We start from the raw sequence: 25,865 nt of genomic DNA on the forward strand, positions 1-25,865 counted from the left end.
TAATTATACTGGTGACTGCAGGTTTTTCAAACTGAAAATTGTAAAAACACATTCTAGATTCTCACAGTTTGCTGTAGAATCTTATATATGCTTGCTCTGAAGTAAATCCCATGAGATTCTCTCCAGCGTTAAAACATTAACTATTCTGAGATGGTTTGTCCCTTCTAAATACTTTTAACTGAACTTTGAACACTTTTGTCTTACTGATTTACAGTAGAAAACTTTTAAGATTAGGGATTGAGATTTCTGTTAAAATGAAAGGGACATAAAGCTGTAATCTTCTTCTGAGTAAATCCCTCCACCTTTTATAGCAGAATATAATGCCGAATTGAACATAATTATCCGTAGTATACTTTGCAGTGCTGGCCTCTCTTTAGAAAGCACAGAATTTGCTCCTCTTCTGGTCTCTGTTCTTCACATCAAGCTTTTGGTACTTACAGCCTGCCTTGAGTTCCTACCATTACCTTTCCTTTTTCGAAATCCAACCCTGCTCCTCCCTACCTACGCATTATAGTTTGATAATGGGCTGTTTAGAGTACATAAATACTGCAGTTACATTATGCTTTGTGGCTATTCCTACATCATTCTGTATACTTTCCCAGCTTCAGTATTAATCTCCATGATGGAAGGGCTTCTGTTGGAATTCAGGGCTGAATGAAAAACTTTGGCAAAAGAGGCTATAGTTTCCAGAACAGAAATTATTTTTTGTTATTAGTGTGCAGTGTTTAAAATTAGCTGGGTGTCAGTCACATTTTGCGACTGGCAACTGGCCTTTTGCAACTGGGTGAAGATGTGCAGGCTCCCCCCTTGGGGCCTAGCAGCTCCAACTGCCTGGCTGCAGTCACCTGGTGTGCCAGGCACAGGGGCAGCAAAAGACCTGTCTCCTTTGCTGCTGTGCTACCCTCCAGACCCCCAATTCACCCAGCAGGAATTTGGTGTTCTGGGTTTTTTCTTGCTGTTGGGTGAATCAGGTGTTTGGCAGGGTAGAGCGGTAGCAAAAGACATGTCTTTGGTGTCATGCTACCCTGTAGACCCCCTGATTCATCCGCAGCATTTTATTATTTATTTTATTTTATTTTTTGCTGCGGGCTGCCCCCCTCCACCACCAGCAAAACCAGAATTAATAGTATGTTTGCAACATAAATTAAGTAAAAGAAAGGAAACAATTTCCTTAATTTATACAAGTTGCAGAATCCAACATTTTGGTGCAGAATTTCAGGGTTTTTTAGGGAAACGGGGAGTGCAATAACCTCACTTATATAGGATCAGATTAGTGGACTGTTGACACTTTCAAGTATCTCAACATTTGGCCTTTACTAGAGCTGCCCATAGAGATGCCAGAAAGAGAACCTAAATCTCTATCTTATGCCTATAGTCTATGTGCTCTCTGCATGTGCTGTAGCAGGGCTTGGGCTGGTCTCCTGGAATGTAAGGGCAGCATCATAGCCGTTGTTCTCTTCGTTCCAGCCACAGATGTTAGCTACTGGGCAAAGACATGGGGCAGGTGATTTATTCATTACATTTGGCATCACTTTAGTGAGCAGTTCCTGTGTCTATGGAATGGTATGTTCTAGATGAAGTTGCATATTCCTTGAAAGAGCAGTTGCATAGCTTGGAGGTCCTCCATGATCCAACACTGATACAGTGGTACCTCGGGATGCGAACGGGATCCGTTCCGGAGCCCTGTTCGCATCCTGAAACGAACGCAACCCGCATGCGTGGGTCGTGTTTTGCCGCTTCTGTGCATGATGTCATTTTGACCGTCTGCGCATGTGCGCGCAGCGAAACCCGGAAGTAACGCACTCCGTTACTTCCGGGTCGCCGCAGAGCGCAACCCGAAAATACTTAACTTGAAGCACATTTATCCCGAGGTATGACTGTACTGGAGGCACATTTCTCTCCTAGACTGGGACAGCTTGCCAGTTGCGATCCATGCTCTTGTAACCTCAAGGTTGGACTACCGTAATGTGCTCTTCATGAGGCTACTCTTGATAGTGGTTCGGAAGACGTCGCTGGTGCAAAATACTGCAGAGAGAATTCCAGGTGCCACAGTGAAGCCACATCACACCAATTCTCTGTGATCTGTACTGGGTGCCAAAATGCTTTTGGGCTCATTGTAACTTTTTAGCACCCCTCATTTTTGGAATTTGACAGTTGAAAAATGCAACACACCTTATTGCTATATGTATCTGTGATTTTATTTGTTTTATTGTTTTAGTATTGTAAACGGCTTCGTGGTTTTCATATGAAGGGTGGTATACAAATGAACTGAATAATTTTATTTCATCCTTCTTCCAAAGTCTGAGATGTCATACATGGATTTCCTCCCCTTGACCTGGATTTTACACTTACAAACCACAATGTTAAGTTATTTTGACATAATGGCTTGCCTAAGAACACTCAGTGAGCTTACCAGATAATTGAATCTGGATCTTGGATCAGCGTCCCAGCAGGCTATCCATTACATTACCCAGCCATTGTGGCATCTGCCAGTCCTAGAACATCACCAGGGGGACAGGAGAGGAAAGGTGGCGGTGCTTTGTGTCTAGCAGGGTGGAGGAGAAGGGTGCAACATGGTGAGCTGGTGGTGGGTGACATCATCATACCCTTCGTATAATATAAGGCACTAGTGTACACTTCCTTCTGTAATTTTCTTTCTTTAGAGATAGAATCGCCCACCCTATTTATAGTGTCAGGGAACTGCCATCGGCAGGACAGGAGGTGCCAAGGCTCTCTGAGGTAGTGTGATGGCCTGGGATTCCGATTCGGAGGATGAAACAGAGGAATCCCGGCCTGCACAGGAGTCCCCGCCTCCAGGGCCGGCTGAACTGGGGCCAGGCCTAGATGCTGAAGAGCCTGCACCTGTGGCAGTGCATCAGGAGCTGGCCCCAGGTGAAGCCCTTCTGGCCCCAGAGAGGCTTGACGACTCAGTGGCCACAGGTGAGCCTCCTCCAGGGCCCAGTAACCCTTCGGCCTCTCCTGATCTGCAGAGGTTTAGAGCAGAGAGGCGAAGGGAACTGGTTGCCCCCAGGAGGAGTGCTCGCCTTAAGGCCAGAGGAGGCGGGGCTCCTGGGGGCCGGGACCGCCCCCGGCCTTAGAAGAGGATAAAAGCCCAGTCAGCCCGGCCCCAGGTTGCGGGAGCAACGTCGTTGTTGGCTTCGGACCTTCCTGCGTTCGTGATCCCTGCTCGTGACTATCCGGTACTCCTGTTCCCTGCTCGGCCTCCTGTTCCCGACCATCCGGTGTTCCTGTTCCCTGCACAGCCTCCTGTTCCAGCGTTCCTGTTCACCGCCCGGCACTCTGCCTCGGACCTTGCCCCTCTTCGTGTGGACTTTGCTACACCCAAGGTACCTTACCCCCGGGACCAGCACAGTTTGCTCCCGCCACCTCCCGCACTCCCCCTTCGTCGGGGTGCGTTCGGGAAGAGCCAGAGGCCATGGCTGAACAGGCGGCTGCACTGGTGGCTTTGGCCCAGGAGAACCAGGCCTTGTCTCACACCGTGCAGCAGCTCAGTGACGCGGTTGAGGCACTTCAGCAACGCTTGGAAGCCCTACCGGCTTCTGGGGCCGACGCCCCGGCTCCGGGCAAGTACCCAGTGGCTTTGCCTGAGAAATTTGATGGAGCCCCGGCCAGCTTTCCCATGTTCCTGGCCCAGGCCAAACTGTATATTCAGGGGCGAGCCCGGAACTTTCCTGACGACCGTACCAAGGTGCACTTTTTGATTAGCTTGTTAAAGGACCAGGCGGCCAAGTGGGCGTTGCCGCTACTCAGGCAAGACTCCCCCTTGCTGGCAGACTATACGGGGTTTTGCAATCGTTTGGAGGCCGCGTTCGGCAACCCCCAGAAAGAGAGTCAAGCCAACCGGGCGATTCGGCATTTGAAACAGGGCAAGTCCACGGTGGCCACATATACCACGGAGTTCCGGCTGTTGGCACAGGACTTGACCTGGAATGACTCGGCACTGCGGGACCAGTATCTCGAAGGGCTTTCGGACGAGGTACTGGACCAGTTGGCCACAATGGAACGCCCCACCACGCTGGACACTCTCATTCAACGGAGTCTACAAATAGGCGACCGGTTGGAGGATCGTCGTCAGGCCCGGGGTCGCCGACACTTCCAGTTCACGGCACCAGCTTTTTCCGGCAGCCCCACGGTCACAACTGATTTAACGGAGGAGCCTATGCAGCTCGGGGCAGTGCGGCCACGCCTTTCCCCCGCAGAGAAGGCGCGGCGTCGGGATGGAAATCTCTGTCTTTACTGTGGCGGAAGTGGACACTTCGCTCGGTCCTGCCCTGAGAAACGCCAGCCGCAGGGAAACCGCCAACCCCAGTAGCTGATGGCCCTAGCTACCGGGGGTCCCAAACCGTACAGAATGGGCCCGCACCAATGGACTTGCAACATCTTATGGTTTCGGTACGTTTATACCCTCCAGGTGGGCCCTGGATCCTCACCCATGCTTTGGTAGATTCAGGGGCAACCCGCTCCTATATGGACGCTGCTTTTGCCGCCCATTATCAGGTGCCACTTCGGAACAAGCCAGTACCGGTCCAGGTGGAAGCGATTGACGGACGACTTCTGCGTTCAGGTGCCGTTACTCAGGAGACCCAGCCTCTGGTCCTGTGTCTCCAGCAGCACCGGGAGTTGCGAACTTTGGACATTGCCTCTATGCCCCGCTTCCCCCTGGTGCTCGGGATGGACTGGCTGGAGGCCCACAACGTTCAGATTGACTGGGTCAAACGGACCGTGCACTTCCCAGACCCATGTTCCCATGCTCAATCCGGAACGCTGGCGGCCGCGTCCTCAGAGGAGGCAGCACCCACGCTCCCAGCCGTGTACCAGGACTACCAGGACGTGTTCGAGGAACGGGGGGCAGACCAGCTGCCGCCGCATCGGCCTTTTGACTGCGGCATAGACCTCCAACCCGGAGCGCCTTTACCAGTGAGTCGCTTATATTCCCTAACAGAGCCAGAGCGCGAGGCTTTGCAGGACTTCTTGCGCAAGAACCTGGAGCGTGGGTTCATTAGGCCTTCCACCTCGCCCACCGCGGCGCCGGTGCTTTTTGTTAAGAAGAAATGTGGGGAACTCCGCCCTTGCCATGATTACCGAGCCCTGAACAAAATTACCGTCCCAGACCGGTACCCCTTGCCCCTTATCTCGGAGCTGCTGGAGCGGGTGCAAGGGGCACAGGTGTTCACCAAGCTGGACCTCCGGGGGGCCTACAACTTGATTCGGATCCGAGCCGGGGATGAGTGGAAGACAGCGTTTGGGACCCGGTACGGGCAGTTCGAATATTTGGTTATGCCTTTCGGTTTGTGCAACGCGCCTGCTGTGTTTCAACGCTACATCAACCACGTGTTTCAGGACCTGTTAGACAAGTACGTGGTGGTGTATTTGGATGACATACTGATTTACTCCCGTGACCCGGCTCGCCATGAGGGACATGTCCGGACCGTGCTGCAGCGCTTGCGTGAGCACCGTTTGTACGCAAAGCTCAGCAAGTGCGAGTTCCATCAGCGGACTGTGGACTTCCTTGGTCACCGGCTCTCTCCAGATGGGGTGCAAATGGACCCGGGGAAGGTGACAGCGGTTCAAGAATGGGCGGCACCCCGGAACCGCAAGGACCTACAGCGTTTCCTGGGGTTCGCCAATTACTACCGGACCTTCATCGCTGATTATGCTCATCGCACCACCCCGTTGACCCGGCTACTGCGCCCAAAGACGCCGTTTTCCTGGGACAAGGAGGCAGAGGAGGCGTTTCAGGGGTTGAAGGCCTGTTTCCAGAGGGCACCAATCTTACAACATCCTGACCCCTCTCGACCCTTTGTGGTGGAGACCGACGCTTCCAGTACGGCTCTCGGTGCCGTCTTGTCTCAACAGATTGGTCCTGAAGCGCCACTCTTACCCTGTGCCTTCTATTCCCGCCAGCTCCTACCAGCGGAGCGTAACTATACTGTGTGGGAGCGGGAACTACTGGCCATCAAGGTAGCCTTTGAGGTCTGGCGCCACCATCTTGAGGGGGCACGACATCCGGTGGAGGTGAGAACCGACCACCGGAACCTGGAGTACCTCCAGACCACCCGCAAGCTGAACCAAAGACAGATCCGGTGGGCGTTGTTCTTTTCCCGGTTCCAGTTCCGGATCCGCTACATCCCTAGCTCTCAGAATCAGAAGGCGGATGCCCTGTCCCGGAAACCTGACGACAACGCAGACACGGTACAGCAAGCAGAACCCACCACGATCCTACCTCCGGCTGCATTCCTGGCCACCCAGGAGGCGCAGCCACTGCAGGTTCGGGTGCGGGAACAGCAGCGGGTCGACGCTTGGGCCCAGGAACGACTCCGGGAGCTGGCTGAAGGGTCCAGCCCACAGTATCCGGGGCTGGTCCTGCATCAGGGCCTTCTGCTGCACCACGGTCGTTTGTACATCCCGCCAGGGCCACTACGGCTGGAGGTTCTCCGGATGGCCCATGATGCCCCAGCAGCGGGGCACTTTGGACGGTATCGGACCACCCATCTGGTCAGTCGAGAGTTTTGGTGGCCCCGCCTGAAGGCTGACGTGGCTCGCTACGTTGCTGGTTGTGATGTCTGCCGGCGCGCCAAGGGACCTACCGGGCGACCCCCCGGCCTACTTCAGCCATTGCCAGTTCCACCGCACCCTTGGCACACGGTTTCGTTGGACTTTGTAGTGGACTTACCCTCGTCTCGTGGCTGTACCTGCCTTCTGGTTTTCTCCGACCATTTCACCAAGATGGTGCACTGCGCTCCCTGTCCATCTGTACCCACAGCCAAGGAAACTGCTCAGCTGTACCTTCAGCATGTCTTCCGCCTGCATGGCCTACCTGAGCGCGTGGTGTCCGACCGGGGCGTTCAGTTCACATCCCGGTTCTGGCAAGCACTACACCGGACCCTCGGGACGGAGGTCTGCCTCTCGTCAGCCTACCACCCACAGACCGATGGCCAGACGGAACGGGCGAACGCGGTGCTGGAGCAGTACCTCCGGTGTTACTGCAGCTACCAGCAGGATGACTGGGTCGACCACCTGGCATTGGCGGAGTTCGCCTACAATAACGCGGTGAATGCGTCCACCCAGCAGACCCCGTTCCAGGCCAGTTATGGTTATCATCCACGGCTGTTTCCAGAGGTGCTGCCGACATCCGCAGTCCCGGCGGTGACGGAGTGGCTTCAAGAGCTCCAGTCCCAGCAACAGCTTTTGGTGGAGCAACTGCACCAGGCCAAGGAAGCGTACAAGGCCCAGGCCGACCGCCACCGCCAGGTGGGGCCGGAACTTCGCGTCGGTGACCTGGTTTGGCTCTCCACTCGCCACCTCCACCCCTCTCGACCTTCGCGGAAGTTGGACGCCCGCTTCACCGGCCCGTTCCCTATCGTAGACCAAGTCTCTCCTGTGGCATTTCGTCTCCGGTTACCCGCAACCCTGAAGGTTCACCCGGTCTTCCACAGGTCCCTTTTGAGTCCGGTGGCCCCACCCGACGAGTTCCACCCGAACCGTCCCCGACCGCAGCCAGTGTTGGTTCGGGGAGAGCCTGAGTACGAGGTGGAACGCATCCTGGACTCCCGATACCGCAGGGGGAAGCTGCAGTATCTCATTGACTGGAAGGGGTACGGACCGGAGGACCGTTCCTGGGAACCAGCGGCCAACGTCCACGCACCTGCCTGCCTCCGAGAGTTCCATGCGACGTACCCCGGCAAGCCGGGTCCGGACCCTCGGTTGAGGGGGGGGCCTGGGAGGGGGGATGGTGTGATGGCCTGGGATTCCGATTCGGAGGATGAAACAGAGGAATCCCGGCCTGCACAGGAGTCCCCGCCTCCAGGGCCGGCTGAACTGGGGCCAGGCCTAGATGCTGAAGAGCCTGCACCTGTGGCAGTGCATCAGGAGCTGGCCCCAGGTGAAGCCCTTCTGGCCCCAGAGAGGCTTGACGACTCAGTGGCCACAGGTGAGCCTCCTCCAGGGCCCAGTAACCCTTCGGCCTCTCCTGATCTGCAGAGGTTTAGAGCAGAGAGGCGAAGGGAACTGGTTGCCCCCAGGAGGAGTGCTCGCCTTAAGGCCAGAGGAGGCGGGGCTCCTGGGGGCCGGGACCGCCCCCGGCCTTAGAAGAGGATAAAAGCCCAGTCAGCCCGGCCCCAGGTTGCGGGAGCAACGTCGTTGTTGGCTTCGGACCTTCCTGCGTTCGTGATCCCTGCTCGTGACTATCCGGTACTCCTGTTCCCTGCTCGGCCTCCTGTTCCCGACCATCCGGTGTTCCTGTTCCCTGCACAGCCTCCTGTTCCAGCGTTCCTGTTCACCGCCCGGCACTCTGCCTCGGACCTTGCCCCTCTTCGTGTGGACTTTGCTACACCCAAGGTACCTTACCCCCGGGACCAGCACAGGTAGAGAGAGACTTGACACCTGAAGAGGGAACCAGTAGGGGGCGAACAGGAACGTCAAGGGAAGGGGAGTCGGAGGAATGGCTCAGAGATGCTTCCAGTGAAAACAGTGGGGAAGTCTCAGGGCCCCCTATAGGAACACCCGTTCCTCGGCGGAAACTGTCACGCAGAGAGTCCAGAAGACGTGTTTCCGTTAAGGAGCTTTTATGTTGGAAACGTTTCCGAAAGCAGCCACTTTCGGATTCTGCTAGCGACTGACGCAGCCATGCTGGAGGGGCTCCGTCACAGGCAGAGGTTTGAGAAGCGGTTCAAACTCTGAGGGATTGCAATTTACACACAAGCAGCTCTTCATCCCATCACAGCAATCCGAAAGTCATCGACAGCTAGCTTGTGCCAGGGAGAGGCATCATGAGCGAACCAGCAGGAACCGGAGGGGCAGCTGGAGGTCCAAGCCTGGAGGAAAGGTATAGGACGTTGGAAATCCAGCTTGCCTTGCAGACGGCGAGGCTGGAAGAAAGGAGGGCTCAGGATGCAGAGAGGGGGAGGGAGAAAGCCACCCCACTCAACAGAAAGATGCCAGGATTGGTGCAGAAATTTGGGGGGGACCCCAGGAACTACCATGCCTTTAGGACAGAGATGCAATATGCTCTCAATCTGCAATTCGATGACTTCCCTGATGAGGAATCGCGAGTGGCTTTTGTAATTAGCCACCTCGAATCAGGGGCGAAGGACTGGGTTAGACCCTTGATGGCAGCAAATAATGAGATCCTAAAGGACGCGATGAAGTTTTTTCGTGCCATGGACCTGATGTTTTCCAGTGACATTGAGCAGGGAGGAGTGCGAAGGCAGTTAATGGCTTGCAAACAGGGAAACCGGACTGTCCGTGAGTACTGGACTGAGTTCACTATGTTGATTCATCGATTGGGGTGGGACTTGGCTTCTGAGCCCATTCAAATGCTTTTTGAAGAGGGTCTGTCTTCGTCCTTGAAAGATGAACTTTCCCGGAACCCCAGAGCAGAGTCTATGGACCAGCTGACTAAAGCCGCGCTAGCCATTGGAGCGCGCCAGGAGGCGAGGGCTTTGGAGAAGCGGGAGGGGAAAGGAGAACGTTGGAGGGAGCTCCGCATTCCAGACATTCCAGAGCAGCCTTTCCCGCCGGCAGAGCCGATGGAAGTGGGAACAGCGCGTGCGCGCACAGTTTCAAACATCGGTGAAGGGCGGAAGAAAGAGGGAAAGGGCGGGAAAAAATGCTATCTCTGCCAACAGCCAGGACACTTTGCCAGAGTCTGTCCACGGAGAAAGGAATGGCAAGGCATGGCAGGAGCTGTTGGGGGAGAGGAGGAGGAAAGCACAGAGCAGGTAAAAGCCAACGCCTGGCTGCCACCGTCGGGGCACAGCAGCCAGGCTCAAAAGCAGTGAGAGTGCCCGCACCAGAACCTCCCAGGCCTGCTCTAGTGATAGAGGTGTTGCTAGAGCTGCCAAATGGACACCCCCTACAGATCAAAGCCCTGCTGGATTCAGGCAGCTCCTGTAATTTCATGAGTAAGGAGTTCGCAGCTGAGCACCAGATACAAACCCTCCCCTTAAGTAAACCCCTGCAGGTAACCACGATTGACGGCAGAGAGCTGTTGGGAGGAGAAGTGAACCAACAGACTGTTCCCATGATAATGAGGGTGGCAAGACACACCGAGAGGATAGCGTTTAATGTGGCCACATTGGGAGGAGCTCCCATTATTTTGGGGATGAGCTGGCTGGCACTTCACGATCCTCTAGTGGGATGGCACCAGAGGGTGGTCTCCTTTGGGTCGGCGCATTGCCTGGAACACTGCAAGCAGGGGAAGGATCCAGGGGGAGCCAAGATCACCTTAGCTGGGATGGAGGTAATGAAGCAAGGGGAGGTGCCTCCGCAATATGCAGATCTGAGCAACGTATTCAGCGAAAGAGAAGCGGACAAACTGCCGCCGCATAGACCCTTTGACTGTCAAATCAACCTACTCCCGGGGGCTCAACTCCCAGTGGGCAAGCTGTACGCCATGTCAGACAGGGAGATGCAGGAGCTGAGGGAGTTCATTGACAAAAACCTGAAGAGGGGTTTCATCAGAGAGTCCCGAGCGGTGGGGGGCAGCCCAGTGTTTTTTGTGGACAAAAAAAACACAGATAAGCCGAGACTTGTAGTGGATTTCAGGGCCCTGAACGCCGTGTCGGAACCCCTGGCCTTTCCTATGCCCCGAATTGATGACATTCTGACCAGGGTGAGGAAGGGGAAGATTTTTACAAAACTGGACCTGCGGGGGGCGTATAATCTGATACGAATAAGGAAGGGGGATGAATGGAAGACCACCATGTTCACCCCTTTGGGAGCATTTGAATACCTCGTAATGCCCTTCGGTCTCCAAGCCGGCTCCGCATGTTTTCAAGCTTTCATCAACCACGTCCTGGGGCCGTTGCTCTACAAGAATTGTGTGGCCTTTTTGGATGACGTGTTGGTGTATTCGGAAAATGAAGAGCAGCATGTGAGGGACGTGAGAGAAGTGTTGGGCCGGCTGCAAGCCAATCAGCTGTGGGTGAAACTGGAGAAGTGCCAGTTTCATGCCAAGGAGGTGGAATTCCTGGGGTACCGCCTGTCAGACCAAGGATTGGCCATGGATCCAGGCAAGGTCCAGGCGGTGCTGGAATGGAAGACACCGAAAACCAAGAAGGATGTGCAAAGATTCCTGGGGTTTGGGAACTTTTATCGGAAGTTCATCAAGAATTTTGCACACTTGACGGCGCCCATCACCGACTGCCTCAGTAGCAAGAAGAAATTTGTTTGGACGGCGGAGGCGGAGAGAGCTTTTGAAGAACTGAAAAGGGCTTTCGCTTCGGAAGAACAACTTCTGCATGTGGACCTACAGAAGCCCATGAGGGTGGAGACAGACGCGTCAGACAGAGCGGTGGGGGCTGTGCTTCTTCAGCCGGGAAGAAATACGTCAGGGTGGAGACCGTGTGCCTTTTTCTCGAGGAAGCTGAATAAGTCCGAGCGGAACTACACGGTGTATGACAGGGAACTACTTGCCATTCACGAAGCGTTCCGGAGGTGGAGACATTTATTGATTGGGGCACAACACAAGGTGCAAGTGTGCACCGACCACAAGAATTTGGAGTATTGGAGAACAGCTCGAGTACTCAACCAACGGCAAGTGAGATGGGCACAGGAATTTTCCAAATTCCACTTTGAGATTTGTTATGTACCAGGCCCAGAGAACGTCAGGGCGGACGCTCTCTCACGCAAACCAGAGTACTTGGAAGGGGAGGGGGCAAGCGAAGAAAGACATGTCATTCCTGAGGACCGCTGGGTGTGTGGGGCGGCGCTGGTGGGGAGACGAGAGCTGGTAGAAGAAACGGAAACTGACGAATATGCCCAAAATAAGCTCAGAGGCCTCAGGGGAGAGGGTGAGAGCCCGGAGGGTTTTGAAGAAAGAAATGGGGCATTGTATTACAAAGGGGCACTGTATATACCAGAAGGTGAATTGAGAGGGAGGGTACTCAAGCAGTTGCATGATAGTCCCACGGCGGGACATTTTGGACAACACAAGACCATGTGGATGGTCACCAGGGAGTTTTGGTGGCCCAAGGTGAGGGAAGATGTAAAGGAGTATGTAAGAGGGTGTGACCAATGCCAGAGGGCCAAGGGGGAAAGAAGGGCGACGGCAGGGTTATTGGAACCACTACCCACGCCAGAACGGCCTTGGGAGGCGGTATCAATAGATTTTATGACGGATCTGCCCAAATCCAAAGGGAAGACGGCCATCATGGTAGTAGTGGACCTGTTAACTAAGATGTGCCACTTTGTAGCATGTTCACATGCAGTCACAGCGGAAGAAACAGCGAAGTTGTTTGTAGAACACGTCTTCCGGCTGCATGGCGCCCCCTTGAGGGTTGTCTCGGACCGCGGGAAACAATTTACTTCCAGGTTCTGGAGGAAGCTCATGAGCTTGCTGCACGTGGAAGTCAATTTTTCGACGGCCCGGCATCCTGAAACCAATGGGCAGGCGGAAAGAGCAAATGGCATCCTCCAACAATATCTGAGGTGCTATGTCAATGACAGAGGGAATGATTGGGTCGAAAAGCTGGCGCTGGCAGAATTTGCCTACAACAATGCGGAGCATGTGTCCGCAGGGATGAGCCCCTTTTTGGCCAATTACGGGTGTCACCCCAGGGCATTCCCGGGGGAGGGGGGCGAGAGATGGAGCGTCCCAGCGGCCGAACAGTTTGTAGAAGAAATGGAAGCGATCCATCGTCAGCTTCAGCTCAACTTAGAAAGGGCCAAGGCTCAATATAAGAAGCAGGCAGACAAGAGCAGGAGGGAAGGTGAAACCATAAGGGTGGGGGATCAGGTGTGGTTGTCCACCCAAGGGTTGCCGTTCAAAGGGGGTTGTAAGAAATTAAGACCCAAGAGATTGGGACCCTTTGAGGTCATTCAGCAGGTCAACCCAGTGGCTTTCAAACTCCGGTTACCCAACCACATGAAATTGCATCCAGTGTTCCACAGGTCATTACTGTCACCGTACAAGGGGGGAGGTGAAGAGGAGCACACCAGGGGACCGGTCTTGGAGGAGAGGGAAAGCAGTAACCATGTAGCGGAAATCCTCGATTCCAGGTGGAAGGGCAATCAGGTGGAGTATTTAGTGGCGTGGGAAGGGGAACCGGAGTCAGAAAACACCTGGGTGACTGCAGAGGAGGTCAATGACGAGGTTTTAACAGAAACGTTCCACCAAAGATTGCCGCGGAAACCACAGCCGGTAGCAAGGTTTAGAAGGGAGTATTTCGGCACCACAGACGAGGAAGAGGAACTGGAAGGATTCGCGGAGTCGGAGTTGGAAGAAGGAACGGACTCAGATGACGAGGAGTACCGAGAGACTAGGAACCACAACGAGTGGAGAAAGGTGTTCGAAACTTCAGACGATGAGGAAGGTTCTTTCCGGGGTTTTACCTCCTCACAACCCGTAGGGGAGGAGACGGGAGGGGGTGAAGGGGGCCCTGGAGGGGAGGTGGATGTCAGGGAACTGCCATCGGCAGGACAGGAGGTGCCAAGGCTCTCTGAGGTAGAGAGAGACTTGACACCTGAAGAGGGAACCAGTAGGGGGCGAACAGGAACGTCAAGGGAAGGGGAGTCGGAGGAATGGCTCAGAGATGCTTCCAGTGAAAACAGTGGGGAAGTCTCAGGGCCCCCTATAGGAACACCCGTTCCTCGGCGGAAACTGTCACGCAGAGAGTCCAGAAGACGTGTTTCCGTTAAGGAGCTTTTATGTTGGAAACGTTTCCGAAAGCAGCCACTTTCGGATTCTGCTAGCGACTGACGCAGCCATGCTGGAGGGGCTCCGTCACAGGCAGAGGTTTGAGAAGCGGTTCAAACTCTGAGGGATTGCAATTTACACACAAGCAGCTCTTCATCCCATCACATATAGCTTGGCTGTTTAGTACAAGAAATGTTATCTGCTCTCAACATATTAGTGTACTCTGTCTGGTGGTGTCTGTACAGTGGTACCTCGGGTTAAGAACTTAATTCGTTCCGGAGGTCCGTTCTTAACCTGAAACTGTTCTTAACCTGAGGTACCACTTTAGCTAATGGGGCTGCCGTGCCGCCACCATGCAATTTCTGTTCTCATCCTGAAGCAAAGTTCTTAACCCCAGGTACTATTTCTGGGTTAGCGGAGTCTGTAACCTGAAGTGTCTATAACCCGAGGTATCACTGTATTAGTAAGTACAGGAATCACAGGGAAACAGACTGTGCAGAGTATATATTTTTTTTACTCCACCTCCAATCCGATCACTTTATGCTACAGAAAAATTACTCCAGTGTTTCTCAAACTTGGGTCTCAAGCTGTTTTTGGACTACAGTTTCCATCAGCCCTGACCACTGGTCCTGCTAGCTAGGGATGATGGGAGTTGTAGTCCAACAACAGCTGGCGACCCAAGTTTGAGAAACACTACTCTAGATGTTAAGGGATGCGGGTGGCGCTGTGAGTTAAACCACAGAGCCTAGGACTTGCCGATCAGAAGGTCGGCGGTTTGAATCCCTGCCACGGGGTGAGCTCCCATTGCTCGGTCCCTGCTCCTGCCAACCTAGCAGTCTGAAAGCACGTCAAAGTGCAAGTAGATAAATAGGTACCACTCCAGCGGGAGGGTAAACGGCATTTCCGTGCGCTGCTCTGGTTCGCCAGAAGCGGCTTAGTCATGCTGGCCACATGACCCGGAAGCTGTACACCGGCTCCCTTGGCCAATAAAGCGAGATGAGCGCCGCAACCCCAGAGTCGGCCACGACTGGACCTAATGGTCAGGGGTCCCTTTACCTTTACCTTACTCTAGATGTTTAGGCAGCAGACAGAAAGCGTGAACTATAATTTTGACTAGAAATAATTATCACATCGCTTTTGAAAGGGATTGCGATTTCCAAACATATGCGATGGTAATGACTGTGTGAGAGGGTAACATTCTGGAACTAAGCATGTTTCTGATGGTAGCAAAACTAAGAGGATTGAACTACTGAAACTCTTGTTGTCTTGTGTACATATGTCATATTTCTCACAACTGCCAGACTCATGGGTGACTTAAATTGGATTGGATGCAGACCAGATTAGTTGAATTTGGTTCAAACTGAAATCAGTGGGACAAGCTACTATTGATTTCAAGTCCCATTGATTTCAATTTGAGTTAAGTTCAGCTAATTTACCTTGAACCCAGCCCATAGCATCTTAATGGTGTATATTACACTGTTTAATGTATCTGTTTGGGCAGTGCATGATTGACTCATTGTTTTACAAGAATGAATTGAAATGTTAGCAAGTTCACATTCATTAGAGTTTGTGTCTCCTTTGAGTTTATAGATCCCGTAAGAAATTCTGCAGATACTACATTCTTCTAAAATTGTACCCTATTCCTTCTTAGGCTTTGTTTCAGATTCTCATTATCTTGCTGCCTCCTAGTAAAATTGGTTTGGGTGCCAGATTGCAGTGTCTGTCACAATATCATGGTAAAGTAAGAGGAAGGAATATGTGCGTATGCACAAGGTTGTGGACTTCGTTGTAGCTGCTGAAAGAGGCTTCTCTTTTTTTCATGGTTTATCTAGTAAAAATATTTGTTTAAAATGTTCTGGCCTTGTAATAGAGGTATTTTGCTTCCATCTGACTGGGACACTCACCAGTCCCCTGAACTGTAGTGGAGGCAATGGGTGCAGGATGCCCCCAATCATACATATGCCCTCGGGTGATACACTCTTGACTCCCAACTATCCCCACTCCTTTGAGGGAGAAATTACCGTGAGTATTTCCTTGAACCAGAAGTTGTCTTTAACTTTTTTTGAAGCCCTTAATAACCTTGATGTCTCTCTTATATTCCTCTTGCCCTGTGAATTAAGATGACACAGTTATGTTCTTTAGCAGACTGTCGTTGTCTGAGAGAAAATGTTCCACCTGAAATAAGGCCTCTTTGAGGGTGGAGCTTTCATTGTGAAATCTCCCTATCATAGCACCATGGTTGTTTTCAGAGAGCTGGACATATAAGTGTGTGTGTGTGTGTGTGTGTGTGTGTGTATGCATGCTGGTGTAAATTTTTTAATGATGTTTAATTGTTCTCTTCTTGACAATAAACCTGAAAAACCACTAGTTTAAAAAATATAAGCCTTTACAGTACAGTGGTACCTCGGGTTAAGTACTTAATTCATTCTGGAGGTCCGTTCTTAACCTGAAACTGTTCTTAACCTGAAGCACTACTTTAGCTAATGGGGCCTCCCACTGCCGCCCTGCCGCCGGAGCACCATTTCTGTTCTCATCCTGAAGCAAAGTTCTTAACCCGAGGTACCATTTCTGGGTTAGCGGAGTCTGTAACCTGAAGCGTATGTAACCCGAGGTACCACTGTACTTGCTTTGTGGGGGGCCAGCAGCAAAGGGGGGGAGAGCTCAGACAGGTTCCTTTCTAGCCCATTTCACTGAAGCTTGTGACTTCTTCGTTTTCTTTGACATCTTCAGTGGTGGTTGACCTGGCAGTGATTTCAATGTAACTTCATTATATGCATTCAGATCTGCTTTCCTCTTCCTGTTTCATTGGGTTCCGGGTCTTTGGTTTTGGGGTGTGTGTGTTTACAGGTTCATACTGTGTGGGACACAGGCTGGAAATCGCAGCATCAATCTGCTGTACCAAAAGGAGATTCCTGAGTGACTTAGTGGAAAATCCCACAGTACTAAAGCAGCCCATGCAGAGTTAATGCTGTAAGGGACTCTGTGTTCCTCATCATGAGTTTCTATTTTTTGGTGAGGGGAAATGAATTTTCTTCTGCGGAGTAATTATTATTTTATGCCCTCTGTTTCAGTACATGTTACTATGGCAATGACTGCAGGGACTCCAACTTCCTTCCCCATGAGCAACCACACCCGGGAGAGAGTGACCGTGGCCAAGCTCACGCTGGAGAACTTTTATAGTAACCTAATTTTACAGCATGAAGAAAGAGAAACCAGGTACTGGGTGTTAGATTTCTTCTACACTTGAGTTTTCTATGTGTGGTAGATGTTTGGGGGAGGGGTCTGTTATTCCCCCTCAAAACATGTACACAACTCTGGCTAGCAAATAACTTTTAACTGACCACCTATTTTCTTGGTATGAATAGCTAAAAAGGTTTTGGCAGCTTCCCTTGTGCCATTTCAGTTGCTGTTCTGCAAACAAAGCCTCTGTTTACATTACAGGCTTCCTCAACCTCTGCCCTCCAGATGTTTTTGGCCTACAACTCCCATGATCCCTAGCTAGGTCAGGGATGATGGGAATTGTAGTCTCAAAACACCTGGGGGGCCGAGGTTGAGGAAGCCTGGTTTACAATGTTGATATTTGTGTATCAATGTCCTTGTTAATTAACCCCTTGGAAAAGCGGAGGTCTCAAAAGAAGCTCTGCTTTTTATCTAGTTGTTCAGCAAAATGTACCTTTTTATTTTTAGTTGGATATTGTTTTCCTACACCAAGTCAGTGAAGAAACATGTTTTGCGATACTTTGCAAGAAAGAGGAGAAGGTGGAGACATGTAAGATGAGAGAAGATTGTTCTTATGTGGTCTTGTGTCCTTCTATTCTCTTGTGCCGGGATTAGCAACCAGGAGGCTGGACAGTCACTTCAGGGGTTTTGCTCCTCTCCTCACCTGCCAGGGAAACACGAAAGGGACCCAGGCAGGCGAATGAGTGTGTGACTGGTCCTCTGGATCTGTATAGGTCACCCAGACTTCCCCAACTTGTTGTCCTCCAGATGATGTTGGACCCAAGCTCCCTCAGTTGCAGCCAGCTTGGTGAATGGTCAGAGAGGGTGGTAGTTGTAGTCCAACATCTGCTGGGTGCCAAGTCGGGGAAAGATGAGGAAGGGCATTGGGTGAACAGTGGCAGCTTAAAATAAACTTGTATTCTGTACTCGACTTTTTTCAGTTCCAATTCTTCCTACTGATATGATTTGAGGAGTGAAGTCACTCTAGTAGAGTAAAATACAGGCTGTTCATTTTATAATATATACACACACCCTTTTTTTCTACCAACCTAGGCAGAAGAAACTAGAAGTGGCCATGGAGGAGGAAGGTTTAGCAGATGAAGAGGTAATGTGAATGTAATTTAAGCTGGAAGCTTTTAAAGTTTATTGTTCAGAATTGGTGCTTAATGATTCGTGGGCAGTCTGTCTTGGAATCACATTGCCTAGAAAGCAAGAGTAAGATGAAGAGAACACAGGTAGGAGGTAATAACTGCACCTTCTTTGTCACTGTGGGAAAGTAGGGTTGCTAGATTTGGAACAGGATAGAGTTATTCTGTAGAAGGAGCTGCCTTTTCCTTAAGGAGGAAGATAATCCCATATAATTGAACCAGTATTGATATTTTAACGGTTTCAAACACTTGTGGTCTCTTTTAGCATGGCAGATTCAGCAAGACTGCCTTTTATTGGCAAAGATTTTCAAACAGTTTTTATTGGTTGGTTTGTTGTAATTGATTTTAGTGTTTATACTGTGCTGCAAGTCACTGTGGTTCACTTTTATAAAGTAGAACTACTAATGAATCATTATGCTCTAGCTATCCATTCCTTATAGCACCACGAGAGTGGGGATGATTCTGCAATAGTTTTTGCCATTATATTGACCTTGCAATTTTTTCATAACATAACACACATTGGCACAGGCTTGCGCCGGCGATTGAGAGGGCTAATATCACACAATGATGTGACACCCCGCATGCGATGTTGTGTGACGATGTGACGTCACCACTGGATATTGAGGGGGCTTAGCACCCTCCTTTAAAACTTTTTTTTGGGGGGGGCAGGAGCCAGTGCCCCTGATAGCATGCTACAAGAGATGACTGGGAAAGTTGGGAAATCTCACGTTGACAGAAATGGGTATGCAGTGCCATCTTGTGGCTGTAAATGATACAAGATAAAAAACATTGAGTTTTTTAGAGGCACCCTATCATAGTAGAATCAGAGAAAGGTAGCATTGTAAGGGACCACAAGGGTCATCTAGTCCAACCCTCTGCAATGAAGGAATCTTTTGCCCAATGTGGGGCTTGAATCCATGGCCCTGAGATTAAGAGTACCATTCTCTACCAACTGATGTTTGTCTATTTTGCTCATGAAAACTATTGTTTGGCACCTTTTCTAATATTAGGTAGCATGCTAAATTTTGCATATCAGTTATTAACCAATTTTCTGTTGAAGATGGGGCTCAAAGTAATGGCCGTGAGTGGACCTATAGAGTTGGGTTACAAAAAAGCAGACCTCAATACTTTCAGTAGCAGCAGCTCTCCAAGGTCTACGTCCTAGCTAAGATAGCACTGCCTATTTAACTATTTTGACCAGGAGTGACATGTCTTTTTGGAGTAGGTCATTGGAGGAAAACAAGCCATAAGCCTGGGTTTGCACAACAAGCCATTGTGACCGAAACAGCACAGAGGTGGTGTGAGATTATGCACTAGCCTGCTGCATAATCACATTAAATCATAGTTTGTTTTAAAATATTAAAATTTGTTTATGCTTAAATATTACATTTTGTTTATGTTTGAATATTAAATGTCCAAAAAAAATTAATTTCACATATATGCCCATGGCAGTGACTGATGAAGAGCAAGACCTTGGGCTTGTAGAGGATTCTCTATGAAGATGCTGGCCAGCGTGCGGCAGCTGTTGAAAAGGCAAATGCTAGGAGTCCTAAGGAAAGGAATCAGAAACAAAACTGCCAATACCAGAATGGCATCATACAAATTGATCATGTGACCACACCTGGAATATTGTCTATAGTTCTGGTCACTTCGCCCCACAAAGGCTATTGTAGAGTTTGAAAAGGGTTCAGGAAAGGGCATCCAAAATTATCAGGGAGATGGAGGAACTCCCCTGCGAGGAAAGGAGACAGCATGCACCCTCGCCGGGGGGGGGGGGAGTGCAGAGGGCGAACGGAGCCCACTGCGCCAGGCCAGCCCTTGCCGCCGAAGCACCACCAGTCCAGGGCTGGCTCGGGGGTGGCAGTGTGAGGAGCTTCCTCCCCCCCCACACACACGCTACGTCCCTGCAGCACACCCGGGATGTTGTTTTCTGTTTAGTGAAGAGGTGAGTTAAACGTGCATAAAACTATGCATAACATGGAGAAAGTGGATAGAGAAAAGTTTTTCTCCCTTTCTTACACTGTACAGTAGAACCTCTACTTACCACCGCCTCTACTTGGGCCTGATCCAAGTTGCGAGCGCGGCAAGCCCAGAAGTAAATACCGGGTTTGCCGTGGTTCGCACATGCGCAGAAGTGGCTTCTGCTGTTTGTGCCGCTGAATGTGCCTGCGCACAATGGTGCTTCTACCAGCGACCCGGGTCGACTTACAGACGGACCTCCGGAACTGATTAGAGGCTCCACTGGATTGCTAGAACTCATGAGCATCCAATGGAACTGAATGTTGTAAGATTCAGGACAGATGAAAAAAAACACATGGTTAAAACTACGGAATTTGCGATGGCCACTAACCTGGATGGCTATAAAAGAGGACTGGACAAATTCATGGAGGAAAAGGCTATGAGTGGCTGCTAGCCATGATGACTGTAGTCTGCTTCCAAGGTTAGAGGCAGGGAGAATGCTGTTGCTTGCATGGCTTCTTTGCAGGCTTCCCATGGGCGCCTGGTTGGCCACTGTGGAAACAGGACAATGACCCAGCAGGGCTATTATTGTGTTCTTATTTTATGACACATTAACCACACCAATGGGACTCACTGAGTCCTTCCTCCCTATGGGAGGCTGGAGGGAATTATATCCCATACTTGGTGATAGTAGCATTATAAACTGATTACCTGTTTATGCCATTTTTGTATGAGTTGTGGATTTTCTCGTGCTTAATATATATTTCAGAAAAAGCTACGAAGATCTCAGCATGCCCGCAAAGAAACCGAATTTCTGCGGCTGAAGAGAACAAGGCTAGGCCTCGATGACTTTGAATCTTTGAAAGTTATTGGAAGAGGTGCTTTTGGAGAGGTTCGTAATTTGTGTATCTTCTTAGGAACTCTTTATTTCAGGATACCTTCCTGTCAGGATAACTTACTGAACAATAATCCTGTTTATGGTATGCAGGGGGTGGGGGACCTTATAATGAGCTCAGAATTCTTCATTTTTGTACTGCTCTCCCTTCCCTGGCCAGCTCTTTGAGACTTTTTTTTTTTTAATAACTCTGATAAACATTCAATAAACAATCAGTAAACTTAGGTTTCTCTCCCCTCACTCCGAATTTTCTCAGTTCTCCTTAGAGACCTTCCTTCTAATCTTCATGGATTTTAGTAGCATTTGTTGCTCTTTGTAGCAGAGATTAGGTGTTCATATAGATTGCCTGTTACGCTCACCCTTCTTCCAGTTTTGGAATTGCTATTCAACCTGTTTGCTGCATTTACCCCAGTATTGCAAATTTGTTAGCTTAACAGTATGCTTTAATAATGGCTTAAAAAAATTAATCCACAGGTCCGCCTCGTTCAAAAGAAAGATACGGGTCATATTTATGCAATGAAGATACTAAGAAAAGCTGACATGCTAGAGAAAGAGCAGGTATGTCTTTTTTTAGTATATTGCAAGCACTTCAAAACCAATAGTGATGATATGCATTGTTGTGTGCAATATATATTTGTAGTATTGCTGAAAAAGGCCAGCTGAAAAAGGACCACAGCACATTTGTTGCAGGTAGGATGCATTGCTTGTCACTATTAGTGGAACTGATAAGTTACTGAAAGATTAGTTTACCTGTTTATAGAGAAGTTGGGCAAGATAGAAGGATGAGTTGGCTGAGACTGAGATTTTTGAGATCTTCTTTGCGGTGTGGGAAGGTGGAAGACAGATAAGGCTGTCTGTAAAACAAAACCCTGGGAATTGTGGCTGTATATCCATGCCGTACTACTCTCTTTGGAGTCTTTGGAAAAGTGTGTGCTGCAAATCTAAAACAAATCTATATTTATAAACTTCTTGGGAATAGTGTGATGTGATTCCTTAGTCAGTTTGTGTGCAAATATTACATGTATTTGCACTAAATCCTGGACTGGAAGGAATTGTGGCACTGTGCAACAGCTGTGTGAAGCTGGCTCGTCACAGATTCAGCATTGCGGGTCCATACTTGTACAACTTATCTCTCAAAAAATCTGAAAAGTGTAGCTTGTTACCCAGGTGTGTTGGTGCATCTTGGCTGGCACCCCTGGAAGTAAAGGCTGGCACTGGCCATTTAGGTAAGGTAAAGGACCCCTGGACGGTGAAGTCCAGTCAAAGGCGACTATGGGGTGCGGTGCTCAACTCGCTTTCAGGCCGAGGGATCCAGCATTTGACCATAGACAGCTTTCTGGGTCACATGACCAGCATGACTAAACCGCTTCTGACCATGTAACAAAACACAAAAGAGGCCGGTCACTTGAAACACTTGATTGGGTGTTGCATTTTAAGATAGAATTAAATACAGTGGTACCTGGGTTTACAACCATAATCCGTTCCGGAGGTCCGTTTGTAAACCCAAACAGGTTGTAACCCAAGGCGTGCTTTCGCCAATGGGGCCTCCCAAAAAAATGTGTTCGTAATCCAAACAAAATGGGTTGTAATCCAAAAAAAGGTTGAAAACCGGGACATGCGCTTCCAGGTTTGACATGTTTGTAATCCAAGACGTATGCAAACCATGGTACCACTGTACCTTGGGGACCATCGGCTGTGGGGAGGACTGCAGTGCCTGCTCCCTTCCAAGGCCTTTTCCAACTGGCCCAGGGGGCGTGGCCCAGGCCCTTACTTGGAACAAACATTTGGGGAAGTGTGGGAAGTTGTTCTGCCATTGCTTCCCGGTTCCAAGTGGTTAATGTTTTTAAAATGTCCTCAAGCAGTCGGTGGCATTTTAAATTTTTATTTCTCTTTTTCCTTTTTTGCTTTGTTGCGGGTGGGTGGGTGGGATGGATATTTAGTTGGGGATTAATTTTAGTATAATTGTTCTGTTTTTGTTTTTATTGTTTTATTGGTTCTGTATAGATTGTGTTTTGTTTTTAAGGGGCGGGATCAGGGCTGCCTGGGAGTGGGGCCCCAGCCAACACGATGGCTGGGACAAGTTCCACAGGGGGGGAAGCACTGGGACATCTGATCTCGGTGATCATGGGCAGGAGGCGGAGTTACGCTAAGACCAGACCATTACCGAGGAGGCAGATTTAGTCGTTTGAAGACTATCCCTGCCTCCGGGTCTGGCCTTGACCGGATGGATACTGGAATCAACAGGGGAAACCCACATGACCTGAAGGTGCTGCTGTGCAATGCCAGGTCAATGATTCATAAGACCACTGCCATCCATGACTTGATCATGGATGGAGGACTTGACCTGGCATGTGTAACAGAGACCTGGTTGGAGGAAGCAGATGGGCCTGTCCTTGCCGCTGCTTGCCCACCAGGTTTCTCTTACGCACAGCAACCCAGGTCATGTGGGCGGGGAGGGGGGGTTGCAGTGATTTTTAGGAAGTCATTAGCTTGCATCAGACGTCCTACTGGGAAGACCCAGTTTTCTGAGTGCATGTTCTGGAAGTTGGGCAATAGGGGCAGTACAGGATTCCGTTTGGTGTACCGACCTCCCCGTTGCACCAAGGATTCCCTGCCCGAGCTGCTTCAGGTAATGGTGGGTGTTCTCCTGGAGACACCTAGTTTGGTTGTCCTAGGGGATTTTAACATCCATGCCGACACGACCTTACAAGGGGTTGCTCGGGACTTCGTGGAAAGCATGGCCTCCATGGAGCTGTCCCTGAATAAGTTTGGCCCAACTCATAGTCATGGACATGCCTTAGACCTGGTGTTCACCTCTAGTGACGTGGGTGATCTGACACTAAGTAAAAGTGTGTAGAGTGGGTTTGTGCCATGGTCAGATCACTTCCTGGTGCAACTGGACTTCTCTGCGACCCTTCCCCTCTGCAGGGAGGTGGGACCAATTTGGATGGTCCGCCCCCGCCACTTAATGGATCCAAATGGTTTCCAGAGAGTGGTAGGGGATGCTTTATCCCATGTTGATGGCCTTACAGCTAATTCCCTGGTGGCCCGCTGGAACGCGGAGTTAACCAGGGCTATAGACTGCCTGGCTCCGAAGCGCCCTCTCCGATTGCATGGAGCCCGAACAGCCCCGTGGTTTTCTTCGGAGCTGAGGGCGATGAAACAATCACTGAGACGGCTAGAGCGCCGGTGGTAGAAAACTCATTCCGAATCTGACCAGACACAGGTTAGAGCTCAACATCGAGCCTACCAAGTGGCGATAGCGACGGCGAAGAAGACTTTCTTCACCGCCTCTATTGCATCTGCAGAAAATAGTAGCAGGAGACTCAGGTGGTCCGCAATTTAACGGAACCACTTTTGCCAAGGGGCCTGGTAAGGACTCCAAGAACTCCTGCAATATTTTTTGCAGATAAAAATCACTCATATTCGGAAGGAGCTAGACACCACCGCGGGAGCAGAGCTGGGGCGGGAGAGTGCTAGAGCCCTGTCTGGTCAAGTTGCATGGAATCAATTTCAATCCGTTACCCCCGAGGATGTGCTGCTTGGACGCGTGAAACCAACCACCTGTCTCCTTGATCCTTGCCCATCCTGGCTAATAAAAGCAAGCCAGGAAGGGCTGGGCGATGGGCTCTGCGGGGTGGTGAATGCTTCCCTCTGTGAGGGAACATTCCCAGATCCGCTGAAAGAGGCAGTCATTAAACCGCTTCTTAAAAAACCATCTTTAGACCCGGCCAGTATGGCCAACTATCGCCCAGTCTTAAATCTTCCATTCTTGGGCAAGGTGATTGAGCGAGTGGTTGCTGAACAACTCCAGGCACGCCTGGAGGATGCAGACCATTTGGATCCCTTCCAATCGGGATTCAGGCCTCATCATGCGACTGAGACTGCCTTGGTCGTGCTGCTTGATGATCTCCGGCGAGCTAGGGACAAAGGTGAGAGTTGTTTCCTGGTTCTGCTGGATCTCTCAGCAGCCTTTGATACAATCGACCATAACATCCTTCTGGACCGTCTAGTGGGCCTGGGAGCTGGGGGCACTGTTATACAGTGGTTTCGCTCCTTCCTCAAGGGCCGTGTTCAGAAAGTGGTGGTGGGGGATGAGTGTTCAGACCCCTGGACCCTCACTTGTGGGGTGCCTCAGGGTTCCGTCCTCTCCCCCATGCTTTTTAACATCTATATGAAGCTGCTGGGAGAGATCATCAGGGGGTTTGGACTGGGTGTCCATCAATATGCAGATGATACCCAGCTCTACCTCTCTTTCAAATCAGAACCAGTGAAGGCGGTGAAGGTCCTGTGTGAGTGCCTGGAGGCAGTTGGAGGATGGATGGCGGCTAATGGATTGAGGTTGAATCCTGACAAGACAGAAGTACTGTTTTTGGGGGACGGGACGGGCTGGTGTGGAGGACACCCTGGTCCTGAATGGGGTAACTGTGCCCTTGAAGGACCAGATGCGCAGCCTGGGAGTCATTTTGGACTCACAGCTGTCCATGGAGGTGCAAGTCAATTCTGTATCCAGGGCAGCTGTCTACCAACTCCACCTGGTACGCAGGCTGAGACCCTACCTGCCCACGGACTGTCTCGCCAGAGTGGTGCATGCTCTAGTTATCTCCCGCTTGGACTACTGCAATGCGCTCTACGTGGGGCTACCTTTGAAGGTGAGCTGAAAACTACAACTAATCCAGAATGCGGCAGCTAGACTGGTGACTGGGGGCGGCCGCCGAGACCACATAACACCGGTCTTGAAAGACCTACATTGGCTCCCAGTACGTTTCCGAGCACAATTCAAAGTGATGGTGTTGACCTTTAAAGCCCTAAACGGCCTCGGCCCACTATACCTGAAGGAGTGTCTTCAACCCCATCATTCTGCCCGGACGCTGAGATCCAGCGCCGAGGGCCTTCTGGCGGTTCCCTCATGGCGAGAAGCAAAGCTACAGGGAACCAGGCAGAGGGCCTTCTCGGTAGTGGCGCCCGCCCGGTGGAACGCCCTCCC

At 50.7% G+C, this 25,865-nt stretch overlaps 1 protein-coding gene across 3 annotated transcripts in view; it reads left to right on the top strand.

The window, feature by feature from the left end:
• STK38L (serine/threonine kinase 38 like) overlaps positions 1-25,865 on the top strand; it is a gene marked incomplete at its 5' end in the record, with an annotated part of 336,575 nt that overhangs the window by 298,309 nt on the left and 12,401 nt on the right. For 2 of the 3 annotated variants that reach the window (XM_083399831.1, XM_083399833.1), the window contains 4 exons: positions 16,729-16,873; positions 17,930-17,981; positions 20,753-20,875; positions 21,353-21,436. In XM_083399831.1, coding sequence (XP_083255957.1) covers positions 16,729-16,873; positions 17,930-17,981; positions 20,753-20,875; positions 21,353-21,436 — 404 coding nt within the window. Of the gene's footprint in view, positions 1-1,958; positions 2,052-16,728; positions 16,874-17,929; positions 17,982-20,752; positions 20,876-21,352; positions 21,437-25,865 lie in introns of those variants that run through there. The other variant, XM_083399832.1, reaches the window with a different exon arrangement.

Source organism: Podarcis tiliguerta, assembly GCF_965153285.1.
Source record: "Podarcis tiliguerta genome assembly, chromosome: 10".
NCBI lineage: Eukaryota > Metazoa > Chordata > Lepidosauria > Squamata > Lacertidae > Podarcis > Podarcis tiliguerta.